The 26,631-nt window shown below is 43.9% G+C and overlaps 1 protein-coding gene across 4 annotated transcripts in view; it reads left to right on the top strand.

The window, feature by feature from the left end:
- LOC105274520 (AT-rich interactive domain-containing protein 2) overlaps positions 1-26,495 on the top strand; it is a 37,685-nt gene extending 11,190 nt beyond the window's left edge. Inside the window, exons 3-17 of one of the 4 annotated variants that reach the window (XM_020034521.2) lie at positions 8,174-8,271; positions 10,231-10,382; positions 15,830-16,305; positions 16,400-16,917; positions 17,068-17,462; positions 17,567-17,786; positions 17,889-18,300; positions 18,955-19,272; positions 19,938-20,144; positions 20,220-22,156; positions 22,300-22,459; positions 22,574-22,732; positions 23,015-23,095; positions 23,901-23,992; positions 24,076-26,495. In XM_020034521.2, coding sequence (XP_019890080.1) covers positions 8,174-8,271; positions 10,231-10,382; positions 15,830-16,305; positions 16,400-16,917; positions 17,068-17,462; positions 17,567-17,786; positions 17,889-18,300; positions 18,955-19,272; positions 19,938-20,144; positions 20,220-22,156; positions 22,300-22,459; positions 22,574-22,732; positions 23,015-23,095; positions 23,901-23,992; positions 24,076-24,199 — 5,349 coding nt within the window. In that variant the 3' untranslated portion in view covers positions 24,200-26,495. The remainder of the gene's footprint in view (positions 1-8,173; positions 8,272-10,230; positions 10,383-15,829; positions 16,306-16,399; positions 16,918-17,067; positions 17,463-17,566; positions 17,787-17,888; positions 18,301-18,954; positions 19,273-19,937; positions 20,145-20,219; positions 22,157-22,299; positions 22,460-22,573; positions 22,733-23,014; positions 23,096-23,900; positions 23,993-24,075) is intronic. The other 3 variants (XM_020034523.2, XM_020034522.2, XM_020034524.2) reach the window with 3 other exon arrangements.
- Positions 26,496-26,631: the final 136 nt, after the last annotated feature.

The raw sequence follows: 26,631 nt of genomic DNA, 5'->3' as shown, positions 1-26,631 counted from the left end.
AGTCACACAACGTGGCACCCGCATACTCTTGCAGTGTACCAAATAGCATGGCGACACAAGTTGCTTACTTTAGTATCCAATAGAGAAACGCTTTGCAGTCACTTCGGTCAGTTTTTTGTTACGCTTCAAACTGATCTACTTACGAGAATCACCATTATTTGACATTATATCTGATTTGTTTGCAGTTTAGTCGTAATATTTCACGATTATCCATCTATGGAGCGTATTGTTCGCTTCATATTTTTTTCTGTATAAAACGATCATTCTCTGCCGACGAGAAACGGTGATTTGTAAGTAGCCTCGGGTCCGGTGTCAACTACGAGTCGCGCTAATGCGTGTCGAGTCTAACGTCCGGTTACAGTATGTAGCGCCGGTAAAAGAGAGAGAAAAGGAGAGAGATAGAACGAGAGATGTGCGTGACATAAACCCAAGAACTTTATTAGCTATCGTCAAAGTGAGTATTTTTATGACGGGCGCGGCGATAATTACGCGACGTAAATAAAAACCTGTCTGTGCCATTCCTCTTTACGTCGCCGTTTACGCCCGCATTGCGCCCGCACCCCGCGGATACCAAACTGTTAATCCGCAAGTGCTTCTCTCGGAAATGAGCCAACGTTGCACTCGGATCAAACATTATCCGCCTCCTACTCGCGCGATTACGTGAAGTATCATCTTGTCACTCCAGTCACGTTCGTTTCTATCCTCGCGAAGGTTCATCATTTACTGTTAATTATAGTCAACAAAATCCTGCTAGCTTAGCAAAGCGCGTTTTTAAATGTACGTCATTAAAGTCGTGAATTGCTTAAAGCATTGCTTGATATTCGGTATTGACCATTCCCGAATACGACAGAATTTTGCATCTTTCGTCTTTCCAGATGCAGAGATTCCTGTAACTAACAACATTTCGTGTTGCACCGTGCGTTTTCAGTTTGACTGCGGCGGCTTTACGTCGCCGTTCACAAATAACGCACTGCTGGTGCACACATACATGTTTCACGCCACTTAAGGATATAATGCGGATGCCTGATAAAATGTACAGTCAACTTGTTCGACATAATAGCTCCCTCGTTCGAACCTGCGGGCGATTAACAAAGAAGGAGCAATGCGAATAATTGATACAACAAGGAATAGCTGGCTCGCATTCTCAACAAGACGATCCAACTATGTCTCCGGACTTGAATGTTCGCGAATATTTTCTTTGGTTATTATTGTGCCATCTACCACGTATACTTGAAAGAAAAAACATTGTATCATCCGTTTTAACAAATATTTAGAATGTAAACTTTTACATTCAATTCTGCAGGATTGAAATTCGCAAATGCGCGACAGTAACGCAACTCCATTTACGTTTACGAGTACGTTGCTTTCCCAGGAGTTTTAGTAACGCAGTCGCTTGCACGCGTGTCCAAGAATAATATTGCATCGTGACTAAATTAGTAGTGTGGAATGCGACGCAAATACTCGCACGGGTTATACGTGTGGTAATGATAAATAAAGAAAATCTCTGGAAAAATGTCGGAAATACATACTTTGAAAATGCGTTCCGACACGTGTCAACCGTAGAGAATGCTCTTGCGGACTCGATAGATTTGCATTCCTGCAAATAACGCACGGTGCTTTTCCATCGCAAATTTTTTACGAACGTTTATTGGAGATTATTGAGAATGTGTAGTTTTGTTTAATGACCAATACTGCAAACGATGCATGTAATCTTTATCGCATTAACGCACTTGCACCTTGAAGTCACAATTAAAAAATAACCTATTAACGATATTGAGCAGCAAGAAAAATTATAAGACAAAAATGTCGTGTAAACGTCTCTACGGAGAGGACATTGTTTCTTATTAGAGAACTGCAAGACTGCTAATAAATATGCAAGAACGCACACTTACCATGAAAAAAATCAAAGTATTCCGCGAATCGATTGCTCGATCGCTCGATGAATTTGTAAGTCTAGATATCAATCCGTGGCCTTTCTCTTCTGCTTCTCATACAAGCTGTGAAAACACATTGGTCTCAGCACTTTGTAGAATATGTTGCAGAAAATGTTATAGACAGTCGTAAAGGTTCATTTCACGAACAAGAATTATTTATTCTTTTATATCTTTTTGCACAATGTTTTTATCTCTTTTTTTACTTGTTTCATGCATATTCACGTATAATGCGCCGGTAACACTTCCCTCTCTCTCTCTTTCTCTCGTCTTTTACTGCTTTACTCTATGGAACACGTTTGAACGTTACATCCGGCCACACGCGCAGACGGGCGTAAAATCCGCACGTAAAAAATTCGACCGTTCGATGTGTGCCATGTATTTTTGCTCGAGGTCGGTGGATGACTCAAAGCAAATTCAAGTACGCTCTATACGATGCAGCACTACACTCGGATGAGATCGGTTTGCTTAAAAAGGCCTAGCGTCTAATCGTGCCACAGAGATACACGCAGTATTCTCGCAGTGAGTTTTAACGATCGTCTCGCTCACGTAACTCATTGTTATCGCCGTTGAAATGAGATTAAATTGCATCGCAACATCATGACTTTTGCAACGTCAGTAATGAAGTAGTTGAAATTCTGCGTTAAAATCAGTCAAATGATGGTGATTGATAATAGATTGAATTAAAATTATCAATACCTGAATGCTTTTACTGTTTTGTCTGCTCGCAAGATGTTAGCGACATTGAGGTGTACATCAACGCACGATAAAAAATTGCCTGCTTTATAACCAGATCGATACTTGACGCGGACATCCCTCATATTGTACATCTCACAACATCAACAACGATATTTTATCGCGGCGCTGGTGCACAGTATTTCTCAACACAGAAATATAATTGCAAAAACGTGTGTTATTACACAGATACAGGCAATGACAATGTAACGCGCGTGAGATTGTAAAACTATTTCACAAGTTTACGAGAAGCTATATTTCAGCTATATGGAATATTCGACAAGGATATCCGAATGCAATTTCAATAGAGTTAAAAATATCAAGTTTCGGCGTAAGGGGCGAAATTGCTGAGCAAGCCTGGCCACTTCCGAGCTCTTCCCCGGGAGAATGCACGATGCATCGTCCATCATCCACGTCTCTGAAGTATGCACGCGAACCGTAAGATGCATTTCAAGCATAACCTGCCTGGCGTATGAGTCGCCGGCACAATGAAGGCTCTTTGTCGGAGCGAATCCTCTGCTCTTCGTGGAAACTAAATCCAGAGATTTCCCTTTCTCTCCGTTGGTGAACGCAATATATCTTACTTTATGGTAATAAATGACATGTTTTTACCGATTCCAATTTTTAGAATTAAGGAAAAATTAAACTCGCTCTCTACTTTAATAACTTTTTCAAATTAAGGCCAATTACGTGAGATAGATCGTGCGTATTTCATGTATGAGCTGCGAGTCTCCAACTCGTTGAATCGATCAAGACGACTCGCAAGAACGTATCACCAAGTTGTGAACGCGAATCACAGCTCCCGCGTATGGGGGTTCTTGCGAAAATCTCTAAGCATGTCGATACCGCGACGTACCTCCCGGGAACACTGAACGCTTCCGAGCGTGCCTCCTTCGTGACTTCGCTGACGCTTCTCGCTGATCCAAACGAACCGAACGAACGACTTTCCCGGCGTGCTTCCCGCAGGCGCTTCCGCACGCGCGAAGAATTCACCACTCTCGTGCTTCCTCGCGAGTGCTCGGGCGCACGGCCAGGCGGATACACGCGCGCACTCTTACTCGCTTGCCCGCCCGCCCGTCTCCCCTGCCTGCACACACCGTTCGCTCCCTTCCGCTTGCCACTACCGCCCCCCCGGGGGTCTTCCCCCCCGCCGACCGTCGTGCGCTCACGCCGCACGTGAGTACGCACGCGAAGACTTCTTCATCCGTTCCCCGCGCGTTCATTCACAGTTCACAGTCAGTCAGTCACCAGTACACCTCCGCCGATCAGCTGATCTCGTCGCCGCCGCCGCCACTACCACCACCGCCATCGCCGCCGCCACCGCCACCACCGCTGTCGCTGCCGCCGCCACCGCCACCATCGTCGCCACCAACGATGAGACCGACGACGACGACGATGACGACGACGTCGGCGGCGGTAGCGGCAGACTGCGCGTCGCCAACCCCTCCGCCCTCCTTCCCTTCTAGACTTTGTGCCCTCCCCCACCACCCCTCATCCACTACTACCACCACCTCCTCCTCCTCCTCTTGCCGACACTGCTACTACTGCTGCTGCTGCTGCTGCTCTTGCTTCTCTTGCTACTGTTGCTACTGCTACTGCTACTACTATTGCTATGCCCTCGAACTTCCTTTCCCGCCGTGGACGATCAGCTGACTGGGAATTGTCAGTCGCCATCAGCCATGGACCCGCGGTCCACGTGTTATTGCGTTGCAACTCTCGCCGCGAGCGAGTAGTCTGATTTTGCTTCGTTTTGTGGACTATAAAAGCCGTTGAGATCAATCTTGGAAAGCGAATGCGGGCGACATTCGTGGCACAGTACTTATTTCAATCGAAACGGCGAGGAAAATATCGATCATCGTATCGAACTTATTAGAGGGATTATATCTTTTGTTTCTGTGTAATCTTTGAGTGGCAAAATCAATTAGGGAATTAATCTTTGTATTCAACGTGTTAACTTAAGGAACGTGTCCTCAATAGTATTTTGATGGGGTATAAAAGCGCGAATTTTTTATAAAGCTCTTAAATCGTCAGCAAGATATATTAATGAATGCTCAGACCGTTGCTTCGCTATTGTTTTTATTAAAGAGAGATCCATTTGCACGGTTAGATAGTAATCGGATTTTACGTAATAAAATATTCTTGTTGGAAAAGAGAGAATAAATTCTTAAATTCTCTTTTCAAATTGACGAATGTAAGATTTTCAACTGTACTCTTTCGTTAAACGTTAAACGTTCTATAATACTCACATTCTATAATATTTATTTATATTCTGAGGGAGAAGAAAAATTAATGTTACCGCTAGCTATTTCTGTTTTCCTTTAGAACATGAAAACATTATTTGTGTATCGGAATCCCAATCTAATAAGCTCATAGTATTTGGTACAATGTTATAAACATGTAAATTGTATTTCTAAGGGAGATGTAATGTTATTGTATCAGATTACGAACGATTGGAATCCTTGATTTAGAATCGAATAGTAGTAATCTAATAGTCAGCTCATTGTTCTCTTGTTTCCATTGATATTACATAACGATATCGTCACAATTGTCTCTATGAACCATTCCAACCAGCTTGTTGTAAAAACGTATGTTTGATATTTCAGCGGTGATGTTTGCGATAATATGTCGCGATTAGTACACTACACTATCATTCGGGGAAACGTTGCCGTCCGAGATTCTAATGACACTAGCTGTACAATCAGGCGTGTACGTGAAGCGGCGAATTTGTGTCACCTCGTGTTTATGCATAAACGAGCGCCGCATACATTAGCACGCGTAGTTTGCAACGAGTGAGGAGAGCCATACAAGTCCTGTCACGAGCGAGGATTTCCTTACATAAATGCGGGTACCAGAATTAATGCCATCCTCCATGGTTTGGTGGCGCAATGAATGATGAATCACTCGAACAAGTTGGAGCGATGAGACGCTAAGGAGGGTTAATCTCTCCAGGAGCAGAGCACCCCTAAACTTAATTTCGCTCGATACTGAGTCCAATTCGAGAATTAATTTCCCTTAAACGAGATTATTCAAAGAAAATAAAAAAGAGCTTGAAAGTTGGAGTTAAAGTCAATGCGACATCGATGAATTCGTGTCAAAGGTGACCGAGCGATACGGAAGCCCGATCATTCGTTACAGTGGAAACGTGATTGACACAAGCTTGATCAATTCATTCGTTGTCGCATTGAAGTTATTGAAGAATGGCACCGCGATTACGATCGTCGGTTTCTTTCCGATCGCTCTGCGCGCGCTAAAGGAAGAAAAAGCCGGAAGACGCAGGAGAATCATAGGCGCAGCGTTACGGCAACGTGTGTTCGGCAAAGGAGTGGGGGGAGAGAGAACGAGTCGCAAGAGAGGAGGGGCGGGAGAGGGCAAACGTGCGAGAGAGAGGGACCATGTCCTACCCCAACGAGCACGTGGCACCGAAGACACTTTCATCATGCAGTATGCCTCGGAACCCGCCGAACCACGTGGACTACGCTTCGTTCGACGCTCTCGAGGAACGGACCCGCGCCGCGCATGCGCGCTGCTCCACGTTCGTGCTGCTGCAAGGTCGAGCAAAGTCGCGCGATTACGACCTCGTGGTGACGACGATGGTACCGACCTAATCGCACTCATCCGGCAGACTGAACTTGGGCGGGAAGTAAATGCGTTATTTCCGAGCTTGTATTCGAGAGCTTTTTAACGTAAGGTATTTGAAAATTATCTGCGAAATCGTTTCGCGACTACATAGATCGATAGAATTTTATTAAGTCGAGACGGGTATGAATGGTTTAACGAGAGAGCGGATCGAAGCGTCTGATTCTTTCTGTTTTATGTATTAGAGCTGCCTTACGGATATCGGCTTTTTAGAATTCTGACAGCGACATTAATAATATCGCGAAAACATTTCTGTGCGAAAAAGCACGTAAAGTATATTTCTCCGAAAATTTTAGATTTTATACATTTATATACCCATAGATTCGCGTGTATATTCGCGTGTGATTGATATTTAAAATGAATGCGACATACATAGACTATATCCAGGTTCGTAGCCTAGAATATCGTTTAAATATGCATTATAATACATATAAATGGACTCGCTAATCGTCAACCGTAAAATTTCGTTTCGCATGTAAAATCGATTTTCTATCTATACAACGTTAATAATTCACATTGATACGAAATTATTGACATATCGCATCCGTGTTCTGAAAATACTCGTCGCACAAGCCGTACGTCGTATTCCTCGTCAACTATTATTATTCGGTTACCGAGCAGCGCGCTCGGCCGGACGTTTGCGGTCGTCCACGGCGCGGCGCCACGTTCCCGATTCATCGCGGGCGTCGCGACGACGACCGCGACCAGAATAGAGCGAAGACACGGGCGCCGATCCAGGGAGCACTGACCCAGTATGTTCGGCTCTCGCTGATTTTGCGAACGGCGACTTCTGCGCCGCCCCCAACCGCCTCCTGCTGTTCCTCCTCCAATGTCGCCACTTAGAGCGCACTTTGAGAGCGCAGGACTGTCGCTGATGATTCTATGGCGCACGTGGTCACGTGTCACGTAGAACCACGTGTCGGCCCACGCGGGGCCAATTCTGGATTCACGCGATCGGACGGTATAAGTCGAGGAAAAAAATTGCAGACTTTTACGCCTACAGAACAATGCTTTTAGTGTGATGACGATGATGCAATACCTGATGCATATTCATTTCTCGTGTCTCCATTATGGATGGAACTCGAACTTGATTTATATAATCGCGGAATGTGATGTACGATAAACGATGATGATACAACAGCGAAACGCGGATTCCTCTCGTGCGTGTAACTCATAAATAAACGCGAGCGCAATAAAAACATTTCCACAGAATGCCGATCTTGATTTACTCGCCTGTTCGCCTCTCCTTTGGTTTTACGTATGGCTTGTGATCTTCATGAAAGGAAATCTAGCTTACTTGATTGAATTTATATGCAGCATCACACAATTTATTTGTTTTTAATATCTTTTAATTTGTTAATAAAATTAAGATGGGATTTTTCCGATGGACATACTATGTACATTCGTGTACGAATTTTATTTGCGCGATACGTAACCGGAAAAGTTTATTTTTTCTTACAGCCCCAGAAATTTATGTCCAATCGTATTGTTCCTTACCTCGCGTGCTTTTGCTACCAGGAGTTCTCGAGATGTCTCCAAGGAGTAGTGAAACGATGAAAGAGGCCCCTTGACGGAGAAAACAGAATTTATCTCAACAATTATTTAAATTTAAACTCGGATGTTATTGCAAAGAGGAATGAGTGAATAACATGGCCACAAAATATTGGCACGGTAAAAGTGCACGCAGATTTCCTTGATTTCAAAGTATCATGTTTAGCTTAAAGTAACGATAGGGCTACCAAAGTGCTGGAAATAACTTTGGGAGCATTATACAAGCGGCTCGACCGAATCTAATTAATTTTACTATCTTTGCGTATTTACAGAGACTCCTTTGTCTATAAAAAATTCTTATGCTTTTTTATTAATTTCAGGTCAATACCAGAAATGAATGGGCGTCGTTGTGTGAACAGTTTCATCTGCCCAGCGGTTGTATCAATAGCGGGGTCGGCCTTAAACAAATTTATCTTCGGTAAGTTTGTTTTTCGGGACTTGACCAATACATATTGAAATATGATTATTATTGAACGTTAGGGCAATCTACTGAATTTGACGGCTCTGTCTCGACGATTGTGTCGCTAGTGCGTACATCTCCAAAGATCGGTTGAAAGCACGGCGTTTTCTTCGCGTCTGATGCGTTCCGTCCCGTCGCGCTTGCTACAATGTTCCATTGCGTCTGGCAGTTCACGAGCGTCTGCAAGAGGCAGGGAGTAGCAACGTTTTGCCGCACGGCCAACACCGCGTATCGGCATTGGTCCCTACGCCCCACCACTATTTTCCGTATCGCGTACTACGTACGTTCGTTCATTCATGCTCTGGCTGACGAGAGCCACCACGTGGTTCCTGAGTCTTTCTCTCTCTCTCTCTCTCTCTCTTTCATAATTCCTCCCTCTCTTACGAACGCTTTCGCTCTCTTTCCCTCTCCGAAGCGAATCCTGCAATCTTGTTAGCAAGTGTAGCTATCAAGTGCGTTCGCGCCACCAAATCCGTGTCTCGTTAGCATTGCCACGTGCGACTTTTCACGCTCAACCATATAACGTAAATCGCAAGGAAAGGTGCCTTCATTTTTGACACGATAGAACTTAAACATTGTATGATTTCGATTAACTCAATTTTAGAGATTTAAATGCAAGTGCTCAATTTTAAATACCTTTTTAACTAGGAGCTCTTAACGTATTCGCTGATACACCTTGATGCGTTTGAAATGTGATATTCAAGTGAGTCTACAAGTAGGCAAAGAGTTGGGAATAATTTCTAGGATTGCAAGATTTAATCGAAACATGACAGAACTCTCAGTTCCAAAGTTAAATGTAAACAAAACATATTTCGTCATACACTTGCATCTGAGTATACATCCGAGTACATAATTACATATACATAGCGTCTATCATGAGTTTACTCAAAGTGTCTAGGTTTGGTTGCACCATTAGACGAATCAATTATATTTGATTTAACATAATATTTATCTTTTAAATCGACAGATGGTGACAAGTAGGTGGTATATCACTAAAATCAACGTCAAGCGTTCTCAGTTTGACTTGATTTCATATTACTGAGTGCAGCCACCATCATCCTTCCACAACGTTATATAGTTGCTCGGAAGTCACGTAGTTTCAACCTCGGTATCCACCTCCGACATCCATCGGTCTATTGCCACCCTGTTAGTCAACAGCACAACTTGACACACACGCCGTCGCTGCAGTAGTCAAAGCAGTCCGTACCCGCCAACGGCCAATCAGGCTCTGGCTGCTTGCTCTCCAGCGTCTGCACCTTCCGCACTATACGTTGGTTGCATGAATGGATCCACTACACCTACCCCCACCATTTTCTTTCGCCCACCCACGACTCGATGTCCTCTCTCTCCTTCTCATCGCCTCAGGAATCTCCCCCTCTCTTTCTCTTTTCTATTCATCTTTTACATCTACCCTTTCCGCGCGAGCATCGTGCGAGTTCATCGACACTTTCGACAATCGGTTGATCGGTCGACCAGTTGATTGGTTGGTTGATTGATTGGTCTCGTTTGCCTTCAGAAAGTTTGACGGTTTCCTTTATAGATCTTTGCGTCCTCGATATATAATAAAATGTCGTCGTGAATTGTGCATTCTCGAGCTGCGCACTATGTGATGACCTCGAGTGTCAACCGATCCTAGATATGATGTTAATCTCTGTTATGCGGTTACTTCTTTGAACTCGGGTCTCTCAACAATCAATGTTAATTCCTATTCAGTTGGATTTAATATAGTGCACTTTGCTGCTATTATTATAAGATATTTATCTCAAATTGTATACTAAGTATTCTTCCTTATGCTTCAGTTAAAACATTTTTGTGATTCGTTAATGAGGGATCCAACTTGTTTGGTTTGAACGAAATGTCTTGATGGAATTACGCAACGTATTGAAACATATATAACTGGTTTTATGTATTTTTTAGGTATCTGGACAGATACGAAAAGGTCCACTTTCTAGGCGAGGATGGACAGACGGCTGACGACGACGATGAGGACTCCAGACACCGGAAATGGTCGGCTAGGGCACTTCACTCTGTTCCTCTTACTTATAATCATCATCAGCACAACATTGCAGGTGAGTCATGGTGATTAATGCGCCAAGTTGCTATTAATACTAATTAATACTTGGTGATCTGAAACTTGTCCAAAATCCACGCACGTCATCAACATTTAAACGCAATGTCAATAAACGATGTATTATTTTCTTATTTTGCAGGAAAGAGAGAGACTTATGTTTTAGGTACTTTTAACAAAATACACGAATCTTTCGAATGTGTACGCAATCGTGCGCCCGATAAATCGCTTTTGTCAATTTATGCTCGGTACATTTCGCATGCACGGACGACTTTCAAATGCGTTTTCCACCGTCCATTGTTCTCCTCTTTCTCACTCTGTATTGCCGCATTGTGCGCACACATAGCCCTCTCCTCTAATTCTTTTCACCTTTTTCCCTGCTTGTACAAATCGTCGTGGTTCAATAATTCTCTAGGTTAGTCATTTTTCTGCCTATATTTCTGGATATTTTGCTCGTCCGTTTCGCGTTTCATCCTGACCGCACTGCTTAAAAATACTCGCACGATCAGATCTTCTCGTAATTTTTCCTCCTCAAATCTGTTTCTACTAATCACAAAAGATATCTGAACTTTACTGCTACGCACGTTTAATAGAGCGGAAAGTAAAAGAATTGTCTTAATGCGATAAATATATTTTCAACATTTGCGATACGCAAATGCGATAGCTGTAACATGTATATGTTGGTTGGTGTGCGTAACGTTTGCTAATCGTGATACTTGCATAGGGATATTTAAGTCAGGACGTTAAATCGTGGCGATAATCCTCTTTTGGCTGACGCTTCATCTTTTTCGCGAAAGACGCACGCGAGGTGTAACGCAGCCTAATCGTACGCATGCGATACGTATGTACATATCGTATCGTGCCGCGGCCAAGGCAGCAACGGGTTATTGACGTGCTGCCGCTTGGAGAGCAGCAACGGTGGCGAGCTATCGAGCCAGAGAGGGATATATAGAGATAGATAGCGGAGCAGCGCGCACATGCGAGTCGACGGTGGCTTGGCTGGGAGCCGCGAGTGCATTTGTGCACACGAGGAGAGGAGGGGGAAACGTGGGAGGGGTCGTACGAGCAGCGTGTGCAAGATAATTTAATGGGCAATAATCATGACAAACGTATGCATAGGGTGTCTCAAAATACCATACTTTTAATATCAAATTGGTTAATGTAGAAATCGATTCTTCCTTGAAAAAGATATCGTTAAAATTTAAACTAATATTCCATCAAAACCAAAATTCTACCTGAAATTAATCGAAGAAACGTAATCTCGACTGATTTCATTTTGCCATTTGCTTGACTGCCTAAAGCTTGTCGGGGATTTCCCGACAAGCTTTCGTAATTCCAAAATTACTGATGCCTCGCGCGATGGAGTAACCAATCTGGAATCATCTATGAGATAAAATTGTCGTTAACGGGACGTACTGTGCATACGTATAAATAGGAGAAGCAGCGTATGTGTGAAAAAAACATTGTATGTATATCGTGCACACCGCTGGTTGTACGAGCGTTCGCTCGTTCGACTGCCAGAATGCGCGGGTCTATACTCGTCGCGCATGCGTACGCCGCATGCGGCAGCCTTTTGCTCTACGTGCGTCGAACGACCCGCACGGAATCTCTGGGATAACTGGATGTCAGGGTAGGGAGGATGCGGTGTAGAAGCGCGCATCGCCCAGGGTGCGAGATCCGCCTGTTGGGGAGGGGGTGCGAAAATGACGCTTACCGATATGCACGTATACGTGTACGTAACGATTGTTAATTTGCTTTGTCGAGCTCTCTTAGTTCGCGACCTCAACCGAGTGAGCTTCCGCGCAAGTCGCGCGAGCGACCGCGGCCTCCCTCTTTCTCCTCCCGCGTGTAATACCCAGCCGGAACCGGGTCAGTAAAGACGCCCTGACGGGAAGCTGTCTTCGTCTTTCATCGCGATTCGCGTTCCCCCTCTCGCGACAATCGCTCGTCTAATCACGTACGCGTGCACGCGTTTCATCGCGCGCGTGTCTATGCTCGAACTCGACTGTAGCGTCTCCTAACTACGTTACTAAAGTTACTAATTTGACCGATATTTTGTAGGAGTAAATCTGTAAAAAAAATCTGTAGGTCAACGTCATCAACCGTACGCTACGCTACGCGATACCGCTCGGGGTATAATTCCGATCGACTACGTCGCGTGTACCGTAAAATTTTGTCTTGTTCTTGCTGCTTTGTATATGCAAACACGCGACCATTGCGCACGAACGTGTCGCGGATCGCGTGACACGTGAGCGTTAAACCGCTCGCCGAGTATTCGCGATGCGTGGCCATTAAATTCCCATTCTAGTTTCTTTGGTATATACGCGATTTTCGTTTTACGATACACATGGCATTTCCTTAAATCTGTACTTCTAACTTTCCGGGTAACTTTCCATCTGCTGCGAAAGATTCTGCAGATTTCTTGTTATCGAGTGAGACACAGTAAACGAAAAGAGGGGAAACCCGTGGGAAAGTAATGGGATACAAGTTATTAAGATGTTTAAAATCACGTTGAAATCTCAACTATACAAGTTAACACGTGCGTGCCATTGCACGTGTGAAAGAAAAGAACCGAAGAGAGTCAGCGGGGAAAAGGAAACGGCGCGAGAGCGAGACAGGATGCGAGGCGAGGCGCGCGTCACAATCAATAAGCGTTTGCGGGGATAAGTGTTCCGTCGGTTCTTGATCGTCCCGGTATAATGCCGCGCTTGCGTGATGTTCGCCGCGACTCGAGCTCACCCGCGATCCCGGCTGTGCCGTGTGCCAGATTAGGGATGGTCATTTCAAAAAGAAGAGGTTGTCGACGGTTTGTTGGTTTGACGGTTGACTTCGAACATTGTCAGCATGATAGCGATTCCGTGTCACGAATATCGTTCAAAGATATCTGTCATTTATTTGACGATTTGACAATTACGAGGCAGAGTCGGAGCTGGATTCCTGACAAGTCCCAGCCGCGAATCTTTTTTCATTCGCGGACGCGGGACGTCGCGACGATTGACGCGACGACGTCTGGGCTACCGCGTGCCACCGGCGCATCGACGCGCATTCCGCCGCACTGCGCGCGCCTCGTCTCGTTACGCGTTTGTCAGCAGACTGTGCTGCAATGCCAATTAACATGCGTGGTCCGCGCGATGCCTGTTTCGCCCCGCCGAATATCATCTGCGCTCGAATCGAAAATTATTTCACTCCCTTTACTAACAGATGAGAATAAAATTACTTTGATGACACGCGCAAGTGCTTTGCACAAAATTTACTTATTCCTAAATGGCAAAGTACGCCCCGAACAAACTGGAAGTCTTTGTAGTATTTATTTATCGATTGACGTGTGCAATACGCATAGCGGGGTAATACCTCGGTTGAGGCTTGCTTCGATGGTCACAAGTGGGAATCGATTGCCACTGCGTATCGCTTATTTATCGGTATTTAATCATAGAACCGCTTGATATTGACGCGGGTGGTAGAATCGGATTGATCGAACGCCGAGGAAACACAATGACATGCGGTGACAGTGCGTCAGCCGCGTGTTGTTTTTATTCCTAGCTTGGCAGCGGGCTATAAATAGCTCCGTTAGCATTTGTTAACATGCGAATCAATTGCATTTCACAGGCAGTGTTAACGAATTACAGATCTGACGTGATCTTTTCTTTCTTTTTTTTGCCTCATAAAACTGGCGATATTCGCAACAAATAATTTCAAAGAAATTTTTAAATATAGAGAAATTAATGGTCAAAATAGAGCAACAATGCTTGAAATGGATATATTAATTGAAAAGTTGAGGAGATATTTATCTTATGTAATCTATCCCATTGTTGGTATATTTTCGAAATGCGTAATACAAATTGAAGAAAAACAGATAAAAGTGTATAAGCAGTAGCGAAGTTTTCGTTTATTTATCACACTCAAGCAATAAAGCAGTACTTTATTAAGCTGTGGAAACCAAGGTGTTCAACTTGAAATCGATACTCACTACTTTGTAATATCGTAGACGAGCCATGATTTTACTAACGAGCCCCTAGCTTCTTCGAGCCCTTCTCCTTTCTGTTCTCCTCCGCGTCTCCTTTCTTCTGTCCGTCGGTTACCGGTTGCCAGTTTGTGTTCCCCTCTCCTGTTTCCGGCGAAACTCGACACTTCTCCTGGGACGCGATATTGATCGCGGTTTTGCGGCCGAAAAGATTACCGCGATCCGTGATAACGTTGCGTTGTATACGCACAGTATATATTCCCGTGTATTCATGGTTGGAGCTCTCAATACATCTCGCAGAAGCTCCTTGGCGAATAAAACTCATTCATTTTGGGACATACACATAAGCACACGGATTTATCCTCTTTATCATCGATTGTGCTATATTACACTCCCAATGTGTAAAACAGCTATATAAATGAATAAATAATTTTTCCTTTTAACGTACACAGCGCGTCTTACTCGAATTTAAAGTTTGTTTTAATGATTCGTGTCAAGTCTCTTTTGCATGATACACGTCTATTTCTATATTTCGCTTATCTTTGTTACACATCATCTATAGATAGATGCAAATATAACTGTGAAGTATCAATTTCCTTAGATAAATAATGCAATCTTTTTAAATATTATACATTTCTTGATACAGGATCGATATTTCCCATCGTGAGACTATATAAAGCTTCTTCACTAACTTCCCAACCGATGCACTATCGTCGTGGTGCTAGTATTACTTTCTTATTGCATCAGCCATGACCTGCCTCAATGAACTGTCTTCAAGCGTGCCAGGGTGAGATTGGCCGCGTGACAATTCTGACGATGACAATTACGAGGTACAAGTCGTTCTCGCAACGATAAAGCATCATGCTCGTGGAGGAAAAAAAAGATTTTGTAATTATCGCATTTGATACGTATAAATGTTCACCGAAAGGCGTGCCAAAGCGCACGCGACGTACCAATTTAACCGATAAAGTACGGATTCGTGGACTGATTTTATCAGTCTCAACATTTTACGGGAGAAACGAAAACTCCGAGAATCTGTATATAACTAATAACTTTCTTTCATTTACTTACTCGTTCTATCGATTTATGTTGAAACGGTATTTGCAATGCTGATCACTAGAAAGCGTTTCAACTATTTTATCCTTTCCTTGAAAATTTCATGAATTATTGTCTTTTAGTACTAAGCGATTTGTACGTATTATATTCCATGTTACATAGACTTTTTTGAATACTTTCCGCATATACACGTTTTAGTACAGTCGGAGAAAGGCACTGCTACGCTTTAGTTATTTTAACTAGTCGCGACAAATTTGTATGTACGTTGTATGTTACAACTGTCGGAGATTTCAAGCTGGGTACGACGTACGAAGCATAATCTCTGCGTCTACATAGTTACAAATTATCAAGAATTACAGAATTTCTACAGAAATCGTGAAACAAATGAATTTTCAATAAATATAATAATGAATTTTTGCTTTTCCTTTCAGAGTCTCTGCGCGATTACAACGGGCTTTCGTCGGATCTTTACAAGCCTTCGAATTACGACAAGCTTGCACTGTCACTCCTATCACCGTTACCGAACGAGCAGGACTTTGCCATTAATGTTTGCACTCTCCTATCAAACGAGGGCAAGCATACCCTACGGCTCGACAAGTATCCTCGGCTAGTGAACATCCTTCTAGCGCACGCCGGCGTCTTCGACTCGCCTGGCACACGGCAACTCTTCATCGAAGTGTACTCGCGCGTCCGTAACTACTCGATCAACTCTTTCTGGTCGGACGTGCTCGACTGCCAGGACGTGATAGACCTCACGAACGAGAGGACCTTTATGAAGAAACCACCTAGCAGTTTGTCGACGTTCTCCAGGCGGAAGACCTTGGAGAAAGAGAAGCAGAGTAAGCAAGGCGCCGCTGCGGCAACGACGGAGAACGAGGAAACAACGACGCTGATTGACGTCGAAGGGGTAAGGCGCCTTTCAAATTAAAAATATAAATTTGTTGCAAAATTTTCTGCAGATTGCCTTCCGCAGATCGTAAACGTCGTTCACTTGATTTCAGATACTTCCGGATTGTACACGCTTGGATCCGCTCGCTTCGCACGCCTCGGACGATAGTTTGAGAGATCAGAATCAAAATTCCATCAAGTTCGAGGAAGAGGACAAAGATCTGTTTTGCGTCGGTCGAACGTTAGGTACGCAGGATCCATATGGACAGCGCGTACTGCAGATCGCATCGATCCTGCGAAACCTCAGCTTCACGTCGGAGAACGCGACAGTACTAGGCCACAATCGATGTTTCCTGCGATTCGTACTGCTCTGCGTGAGAGCAAGGTGGAGCAATCTGCACCAGCTCGGCTTCGATTTGCTAGGAAACGTAGCGAACGAAATTATCCTGAAGGAAGCTGGCGAGAGGATAACGGACGTCGTGTTGTCGTGTGTGGCTAAAGGAATCGAGTCTCAAGACAGGTTTATCGTTATGTCCTGTCTAGAGGTGCTCAACAAGATCAGCCAGCAGGACAGCAATGAGGAGATCGTCACGTTCGGTTTAGCGGATAATGTGTATGAACTTATATGCAGGTGAGTAAAGACACTCTCGGAAGACACTCAATGAGTTTAACTGCTAAAAATTATGGAAATCCAAATTCGTCAATTGAGAGAAATAATCTGTTAATTATTCATTTACGATCAATCTTCACATGAAATGCAAAGTATTATTCTTGCTTGTAGATTTCTGGCCCTGAGTGACATAGCCCTCTTAGTATATACCTTAGAATGCTTGTACGCTTTAACGTCACTGGGTGAGAGACCGTGCACGAGCGTCGCGCGGGTGCGCGGTGCCATCGACACATTGGTTGCCCTCGTTACCGTGGAAGCGCAGAGTTACGGGCCGAAGGCCTGTATTCTTATGCGAGTGGTCGAAACGGTATCCACAGTGGCGGCACAACAGAATACTGCAGGACAGGGCGCCGCCCCTGTCACTCCCGCCGCACCAGTCACGACGGTGACGCCCGCGTCTACCCCATCTACCCCGGCGACAATCACCGCGACGCCAGCACCTGCCAGTCCGGCGTCTTCACGACCTACGACTCCGGCCGCGACGTCAGCCAAGTCGACAACGCACAGTACGTACCCTGGGTCATTCCCACTTCGTTTTCTTTTTCAGATTAAACTTTACGATTACGTTCCTTTTACGTTGACATTTCTGTTTTCGTATTTTTACGTTTAGAAGCAGCAGAGACGGCGAACGCGATCCAACAGCAGAACGCGCATCAGCAGATCATCCAGGAGAACGAGCAATTTGCCCTAGGTTGGGTGAAAGCGACTTTCGAACTCGTTCCCGGTGTACGAATCGAGCAGGAAGAGTTGTACAAAAAGTATCTCGGGTACTGCACAAAGATTGGCAGACGGGGCGTGATAGCGCCGCTACACTTTCCGAGATGCGTCAGGTGATTGCTCCGAGAGATATAAATTATATCACCGACGATACCAGCGATGATACTTGATTGCTTTGATCACTTGATACATTCTGTGTTTCTCGCGTGTTACAGATCCGTTTTCGGCAGTATCGTGGGGCCGAATCCATTGAAGGGCGAAAATACCGGTACGCAGTATTACGAAGGCATCCGAGTACGAGCCACACCCGCGCCGATTACTTATCCGAGCCAAACCACCGCTGCGGTCGCGACTAATACGCCTCCAATTCCGGCGATCAACGCTACTCCAGTAAAGGTGCTTCCCGTTCAACAGCGTACAATCAAGACTATAAGTCCCGCACCCGATAGCACGGCTGCCCCCCAGGTTGATAGTCCCGCCGCGTCGTCCGGGACGCAAACGACGACACTCCTCACCCCCGCATCCCCCATCCTTAAGGCTCAGTTGTCTGCTCCGCCGAAACCCCCGTCCAACAACACCTCGAGTCAGTCCCAAAATCCAGTGACCAAGGTTGATTCTAAAAGTCAGGTGGGTCCGAGTCCTAACTCTCTCTCTTTCTTTCTCTCTTTCTCTTTCTCACTCTCTCTCTCTCTCTCTCTCTCTCTCTCTCTGTACCGTTCTCTGCCGTTCTCGTTTGTAACCTTGGTTCTCACTTTGATTGTCTTGAAGCTTCATATTGCTATACTTAATGTTGATTTTCCCTTTTAACACGAGCTAGAATCACTTCTTCGTAACACAGGAGTGTGAGTTTCCTTGCATGCCTCGTGAATCTTCAACCTAGCTCTATGATACCGGGATACCGTAGATCAATCACGAGCAGAACAATTGTAAGAGTAATTTTTGTCTTATTTTTGCGACATTTTCGATTATTCGCTATATCTACTATATTGTAACGCTATCATATATACATATAAGGGATTAAAACTTTTCTAGGACGTTTACGTCATACTTTCTCTTTACAATTACGCTACGCGGTTGTATAAGAAATAATGATCAGAGTCATTGTATCATCCATGATTTACGCTTGCCAAACGCTTCTTTCGTACGCGCGAATGAGAGTCAGTCGCTACAATGTACGAGATATGTCGCAGCATGTATTTATGCAAACGCTTAAGACATACTTTCCGAAGCTGATATCCGCTGTGGTGGTTGAAATTTCTATGTTGCCTCCTTGTCGATTAGGTATCAGTATCGCATCCGCATCTGAGCCAAGCGTTGCTAGCGAGCGGCTCCCAAATGTCGCAGCAATCACCGCAGCCGCAACCGCAGCCGCAGCAACAGTCGCAAAGTGTCCAGGTAGTCGCTAAGGAAGATAACCGAAGTGGCACTACATCGAGTTCCATAATAAAAAGCCTGTTGGCTACTAAGGTAACAGTCAGCAGCGACTGCATGCCCAGTGCTGCTGCGACTTGTGTGTCTACCCCTACTGCCTGCGTAACAAACACTACTGCTAGCATCGCATCCAGCATCAGTGCCAACCAGCTAATAACCAGCAACCAGGTATCATTGCTGTTGTATATTAACAATAAGTAGATTGTCTTTTTTTTGGTATTTCTTTTACTTTTGCTAAATTGAAATCATGAGAATTGGTTTTTGTCTCTTTTAATATTTTAATGACAATTGCGTTGTACGAGTAATATATAGGAGAATACGTTAACGCCTTATTCCGAAGAGTTTCATTAAATGATAAATAGGTGATATTGTCTAGAGTTATATTTTCCGATGAGAAAAGATCACTATATGAATGGGTATATGCATTTACGTTTTGTTGTTTTCAGTTTTTAGTATTACTTGTCAAAATATCTGTGCTTATGATGTAGTGTCGGCTAATGTATATTCAGACTTTTGTTACGTTTTCTTGTTTCTTCTCGAACCAACAACGCAGACCAGAATGTCCTTCACTCCTCTTTCCTTTTCGGCAAACATATTACGATGAAAGAGCTAATAGCAACATTTTTAACCGAGTGTTATACATTGAAATTTTTGAAAATGAAAGTACTTGTAACAGTTAAGTACTAACAATAGCATGGTTTTTTTGTTGAATTCGATGTTTCTTTTCTGAGATGATAAAGTCAATGAACTCGTACAGTGAGACATAATAATTATAACAAAGGAATACAAAAGATTTATTTTTCCTGATTAATATTATCACGGACGTTTCTTAGGTCGCCCAGCGTCAGCAACAGCAAAGGTTACTGCAGCAGCAGATGATGGGTGTTATGCAACCCGCTGCACCTGCAGCCACTCCAGCCACGATACTCCCAAAGACACCTGTGAATACCAAGCAGAAACCGGCAATCGCACCCATTCCTGCCAAAAAAATACAAAGGCTCAATGGAGCCAAATTCATTCTGACTAATAACTGCGAGAAGGTAGGTAGATCGTCATCAGATTTCACATGCATGAACGAATTCGCGGAGTTGTATCACGCATTTCGTTTGTCACAGACTGAAGTAAACGATAACGACAATGTCAATCAAATCGTCGCGTCTACCACTACTACGGTGATGGTGAATTCGACCGAAAACCACATATCCTTCTCACCGGCGAAGGTCTGCCGTCCGCCTTTGACGACATCGGTCAATGTCGCCACCGCAACACCGAACAAAACGAATCAGCGTACGACATGCACTTCCATCGCCGAAGACTCGGATTCCACCAACAATTCTTTAGCGTCGAGTAGTGGCATCGGTGGTAGCAGGGACTGTTCCGGCGTCGGCGTCGAAGAGGAGAACATGCTGACGAGTTTCGAGGGTATTCTACTGAATGGCGCGCCGGCGAGTAACAACATGGACATTGACGCGCAGGAGGATGGCTCGTCCAAGGATTCGTCGAGCGTGAGTTCGAAGGAGAAGCCGTTGCAGAGCATGATGCTGGTGGACCTGTTGGAGAGGAAGGTCGACAAGGAACCGATTCTGAACGGCGTGCTCGGCAAAAATTCGATCAACGAGAAGGAGATGGACCTCGTGGAGAATCACATCAAGAAAGTATTGAAGGAATCCCCCGCTGAACTGAAGATAAAGTCCGAGGTGGAGAGTGGCAACGTTATACAAAATGAAGTATCCGAGGACACTTTGATTGAGGCGCCGCGAGGGATCAAGAGATCCGCCAGCGAATCGGACGAACTGGAGATCAAAAAACCGAAGTATTCCAACGGCACGATATCACCTGATCCGGCGGTCGATTCGACCACGGCGGAATCCACAGTGTCGAGTATAAAATCCGAGGACGATGACAAGGACAGCGAGAAAGTGACTGTTTCCTCCACGGCGGCGAATCTTTACGCCGCCTTAGCCGCGGACTGCATAGAGGACGAGACGGATCTCGACGAGCAAATGAACGTGAACAAGGACACGATAAAAGAAGAAGTAGTCGTGGCAGCTCCTCCTCCGCCTCCTCCTCCGCCTCCGCCACCTCTTCACGTGAAAACGGACACGACGGCGCTCCTCGTGAAGGAGGATCCACCCGCTCTGCACATCAAGGAAGAGCCTCACATATTCATCAATCAGATCACTCAGATGTCACAGCCACCGCCACAGCCGCAGCAACAGCAGCAGCAACTCATAGTGGCGACGCCTAGGCAGATAGTCGTGCAGCAGGCGATTCCGTCGAACAATCAGATGATCATTCCTACTACGTCGGTTAAAGGTAGACCGCCGCCACCACAACCGCAGGTCCTGCTCCAGCAAAGCGCGGGTGGACAGTTACAGTATGTGGTGTCGGGCGGTGTGCCCGGTCAAAATTACGTTTTGGCACAGCCGCAGACCGCTTTGGTGCAAGGACAAGCGCAGACCGTCCTCGTGGCGCAGACGACGCAGCAACAGGGAACCGGCACCAAGACAATTATCATACTGCAGCCGCAAGCTGCCACGCAGCCGACACCGCAGAAGATGGTGGCGGTGACGCCGCAGGGCCAGCAGGTAGTCGTGACGCAAGTGCCGCGACCAATTTTGCAGAGTCCAGCACTCGGTAACATCCCTCCGCCCCTCGTTCCCACATCCGCCACTATTCCGCAAACCTCCATTATAGTTAACAGCTCGGTAGCGCAGACGGGCAATCCGAGCACCGTAACCGTCACAATCCCGGCAATGGCCCAACAAACCCCGGTGTCGACAAGCATGCCGTCCAGGGTGGTAACGCCCACCCCGGCATCGACGCCGCCGCCCACGAGACCGACGACGCCACACCAGGCAGCGGCTACTCATGGCGTGTCCGCTGCTAAGCCATCGCCCGCTACGAAGATCGTGAAGACAGTAAGCTCCTCGACTTCCACCGAGCCCGAGTCGAAACCCTCCACGAGTCAACAGCCGTTGCAGGAAACCAAAACCATTACGATCAAAATCGATCCCAACGCCTATCTGTGTGAATGGCGGGGCTGTCTTAGGTAAGTCGTAAAGAATCGTTGTTGAATAATTTTGATTGAGCGATTTCTCGTACCATAAATAAAAAAAAGAGAGAACACGTTTGGTAAAACATAGTCATCTACGAAACGGATCAATGATGGATGGATATTTCGAATGATTGCAGACAATTTAAAACACCGCACGAGGTCTACCTTCACGTTTGCGAGGCTCACTGTCCAACTGATGGTGAAGAGATACTGTGTTTATGGGCGAGTTGTGACGCGCTCAAGAGGCGCAGATTCTCGTTAATGACGCATCTGTACGATAGGCACTGTAATGCGGACGTAAGTAATCTGATAAGCTTTATCGCCTACATTAATCTTTACTGATTTCTGGAAATCATCTTGTGATGTGTGCACGGCGCGAATTTTATATTCGCAATTTTTTCTCCCCTACAGACAATGTCGATGAGGAGGAAACAATTGACGGTAACGGGCAAAACTGAAGTTTCCACGTCCACTCCCGCGACTCCGCATCATCCCGGATATGCACCCAATGCCGCATTCCATGCCATCAAACGGCACGCTTTGGAGTTTGTTAATCCGAAGGAACTGATGGTAAGTTTCAATCAAAGATCGAAGCAAACTGTATATTTTACACGTGCCGTGGAGTTCAATTGAAGGCAAACTCTTCCTACGATGATAGATCGATATATACATACTACACGTCAATACACAAATTTATGATATTACATATCTTCTGATACACACGTCTCCGTTACCTCTCTGCTACATTGATAATATCAAGCCGATTCTAAAATCTCCCTGACAGTTTTGATTCTGCTGAATCTTGAAAGCAGCTGCTAATTTAACGAAATTTCTTATTCTCTCTTGGCAAAGCAGCAGAGGCCGACCAAGCCCGCTGCAGCCACTTCAAGCTCTTCTTCCCCCAGACCTGGGCAAAATCCTCCACCAGAACAGGTAAAAATGTGTTCAGAGTTGAAAAGAAAAATCACGATACAGCCACAACCCCTGTGTGCTGCCTTTTCGTCGCCTCTTTGTGCTTTTTTTTATTTCTGTTCTCGCACACCATATCACAGTATCCCTCATCTTGTCTTATCCCTCGTTTGTTGTTGTAGCATGTTGTTTTTCTGTTTTTACTTTTATTTCAACGTTACGTCTATTAGCCTCTCAGCATTTAGCCTCACAGATGTCCAATTTACAACACGTACATGTTAGGAGGTGCATTAGCACAGTGTCCGTTTCGCTAGTGTAATAATCTAGAACCAAATTCGTACCTTGTTGAATAGTAGTGTGCTAGATGTACTTATCAAGTAGATGTAGATCCAAACATGTGCCATCCTTGTTTCCCCTTTTTTCCCTTTTGAAAGACATTTGTGTATGTGTGTATGTGTGTGCACGCGCGCACGCGCGCACTATTGTGTCATAATATCGCTTGAGACGCAAGGATATGATCAGCCGCCACTTATGACATGATACACAAAATCCCATCTGCGACTGTTCAAGACGGACGAACGGCAGTTTCGTCGAGAAATCGCTTCTTATACATTAATACATTAATATCCATAACGCATTCGTAGAACGACGATTTTAAACACCTTGACGTTACGTACCCATGCCCATGCATTTTTCATAGTAGACTTTCTTTTAGCATTGGAAGATTTGTGATTTCGTTCATTATATATCAGCTGTCTGTGCATAAGAGAGAAGAAACGTGCGCGTTAATGGTCAATCGCGTGTTTAAACGTGTCTCTTTATTTTGCAGGATGACAACGAAGGTCCGGTGACCAAAAGTATTCGCCTAACGGCAGCTCTCATTCTTAGGAACCTAGTCATATATTCAACACACGGTAGACGGTAAGTTTCCTCTCATTTCGTTGTGCAATATTATGGTCGGGGTGTCGACAAATCGTTGAATACCATTGATAAATTATTTGCAGGCACCTTAGAGCATACGAGCCCCATTTGGCAGGTGTGGCGTTAAGCAATGTCGAATCATCGAGGACGATCGCACAAGTTCTGTATGACATGAACGACCAGAGTAGCAGTAGCCATCATAGGTGACCTCTTGAATCAGGCCTCTAAATGCTCTTCTAATCTTGCGAGCAGCGATCAATTTACGTTATTTCGAATTAAATGGCGTGAAGAAACGAACGTATAAGTTTGTAATCACTTGCTGTGCTGGTGCACACGCATGGACACATGCGTGTGCCGCGCGATCCGAAGAATTGGGATTAAACGATAACGGGGATAAATGTTCCATATATATAAAAAAAAGAAAGAGGCCTATAAACTTACTAGGCAAGTCACTTTGCCAATTTAGATTATAATGTAAACTGTAACTAGTGAAACACGAAAAACAAAGACAGTAGTTGAAATGACGCGGAAAGGTGATAATGTGTTTGTGAGAGAGGGAGAGAGAGAGGAAGGAAGCGTGAGGAAGAGCGAACGAGAGCGAGAGTGAGAGAGAGCGAGAGCGAGAGCGAGAGAGAATACTTCAGATTTAATATTAATATTTATTTTCTCAACAAGAAATGTGGAAAAGTGTTTTTAGTAAACGTGTACAAAAATGGACGAAGAAAATACTTTATGGACGTTATAATTAATTATAATCGATATATTATTATTAATATTATATTATTATTCTAGTACATTAATTAATTATTATTGTATGTTTTTTTTCGTAAATCACCAAGGATTTAGAATGTAAAGAAAAGAAACGAAATCTTTTTATGAAATGTATTTGTTAAGAATTTATGGTTTGCTTATAATTGCGTATTGCAATTACATGGCTATATTATTGTCTCTCTTTGTTTTCATTAACTAATCTAATTATTGTCAGAAATTAGTATGATATAACAGTACATGCTAGCGAGTTCGTCATTACAGCAGAACATTCATATCACTGCGTAAATGTCTAATGACGTCTAGTTTAGATCAGTTTTAGCTCGATGACTCCTAGCCATTCGACTTCTGCAATGTGTCAGGATACTTAGGGAAAAATTTTTTATCGCTCGTCAAGTAACATGGCATATCGTTCGACAGGTTCATTTACGAAATGACTTTGTCATTAGCGTGATTTCCAATCAAAGAGCACTTTACAAAATATCATCCCGAAACCAGCAGAAACATATGATTCGCTTATTGACAAATTAACGAGTTACCAAGTTAAGCAAATTTTTTATCGAACGAACGTCCGTTGTCACACCTGAGTTTTTAACAGGCCTAACATTAAATTGCGAATAACAATATCGGATTTCTCGTTTGTTTCAACTCTACCCAAAATTTCTCAGTCGCTCTCTTTGATATCTATAACTTGTACAATTAAAAATTGTATAACACTCTATTTAATAATTTTCTATTTAAATTTTCGTGGCAGCTTGGTGGAGTGATGAAACGTATCATGCTTCAGACGTCTTGATTGAACATAACGCTTGACACGGATTAATGCAGCAGTAGACGTTAATTTATTATAACATTGCATGGAATGCAACGTTTTTGCAACGCATAATGACAAAGTTGTCCCTTGGCATAATACTCGAACATCGTTTGACTTTATAACTGAATTATACGGAACATTATATAAAAAATAATTCTGTACGAAAGATGCATGGAAAATTTCTTTTTGTAAGAAAACGAGATCTTTTTGTATCATGTAACGTATGTAAAATCAGAATATCACAAGCATCAAGGAAATAATTATTTTCGTTGAATTTTACATCAAGCTAAATCAATTTAAAAAAAAACACTTCCGCCATTTTCATTTTATTGGATAGCTTAATGTGATCGGATAGCTGAATATTTATTTCCTTTATAATAAAACGATAAAGCGTTAGAGTGACAAGTGTTTTATGTTCTCGGACGTCACTACTGCGCGAACGGCATAGGTTGCATTTATCATTTACTGAGTTTCTTGAAACACCAGTACATCGCATAAAAGAGTAAGAGTAAGTCGATCATATTCGCATACAAACACAAACAAACTACACACACACAGCACACACCTATGCATACATTTAAACTTATATATACAATATACATACTTGTTGTACATAATACCTGTATTTCATTCACGATGTTAAAACCTCTGTGTAAATTTCTTAATATCGTAAGTTTAACGCGTCTAAGAGAAACAAAGTAAAAGATTCTTGTATTATAATAGATTGTGACAAGACATAGAAGTTGCAAGGAATGGATTTTTGTAATTATTTAACTGGTTCGGCGAAAAAAATACTGAGAAACGGTCTCGTCTATATTACACAAAACGGCCGTTTAAGGATAGACATAAAAGTATGATAATGGATCCTGTGCGCGAGCCTCTATTATGTATTTTATATATAAATATATAAAAACAAGTTTAATAGCTGAACGTTTAGGAGGATGAAATCTTGTGAGAGGCTTTTTATTTTTATTATTTGTAATTACCTAGTTTACATGTTCACCGTTTCGTACGATCATTGAGATCATCAAATAAACATCTGTGTAAAGGAATAAGA

The sequence above is a fragment of the Ooceraea biroi genome, chromosome 11 (assembly GCF_003672135.1).
Source record: "Ooceraea biroi isolate clonal line C1 chromosome 11, Obir_v5.4, whole genome shotgun sequence".
NCBI lineage: Eukaryota > Metazoa > Arthropoda > Insecta > Hymenoptera > Formicidae > Ooceraea > Ooceraea biroi.
Note: the sequence above shows the minus strand (reverse complement) of the source record. Positions and strands in the feature narration are given on the sequence as shown.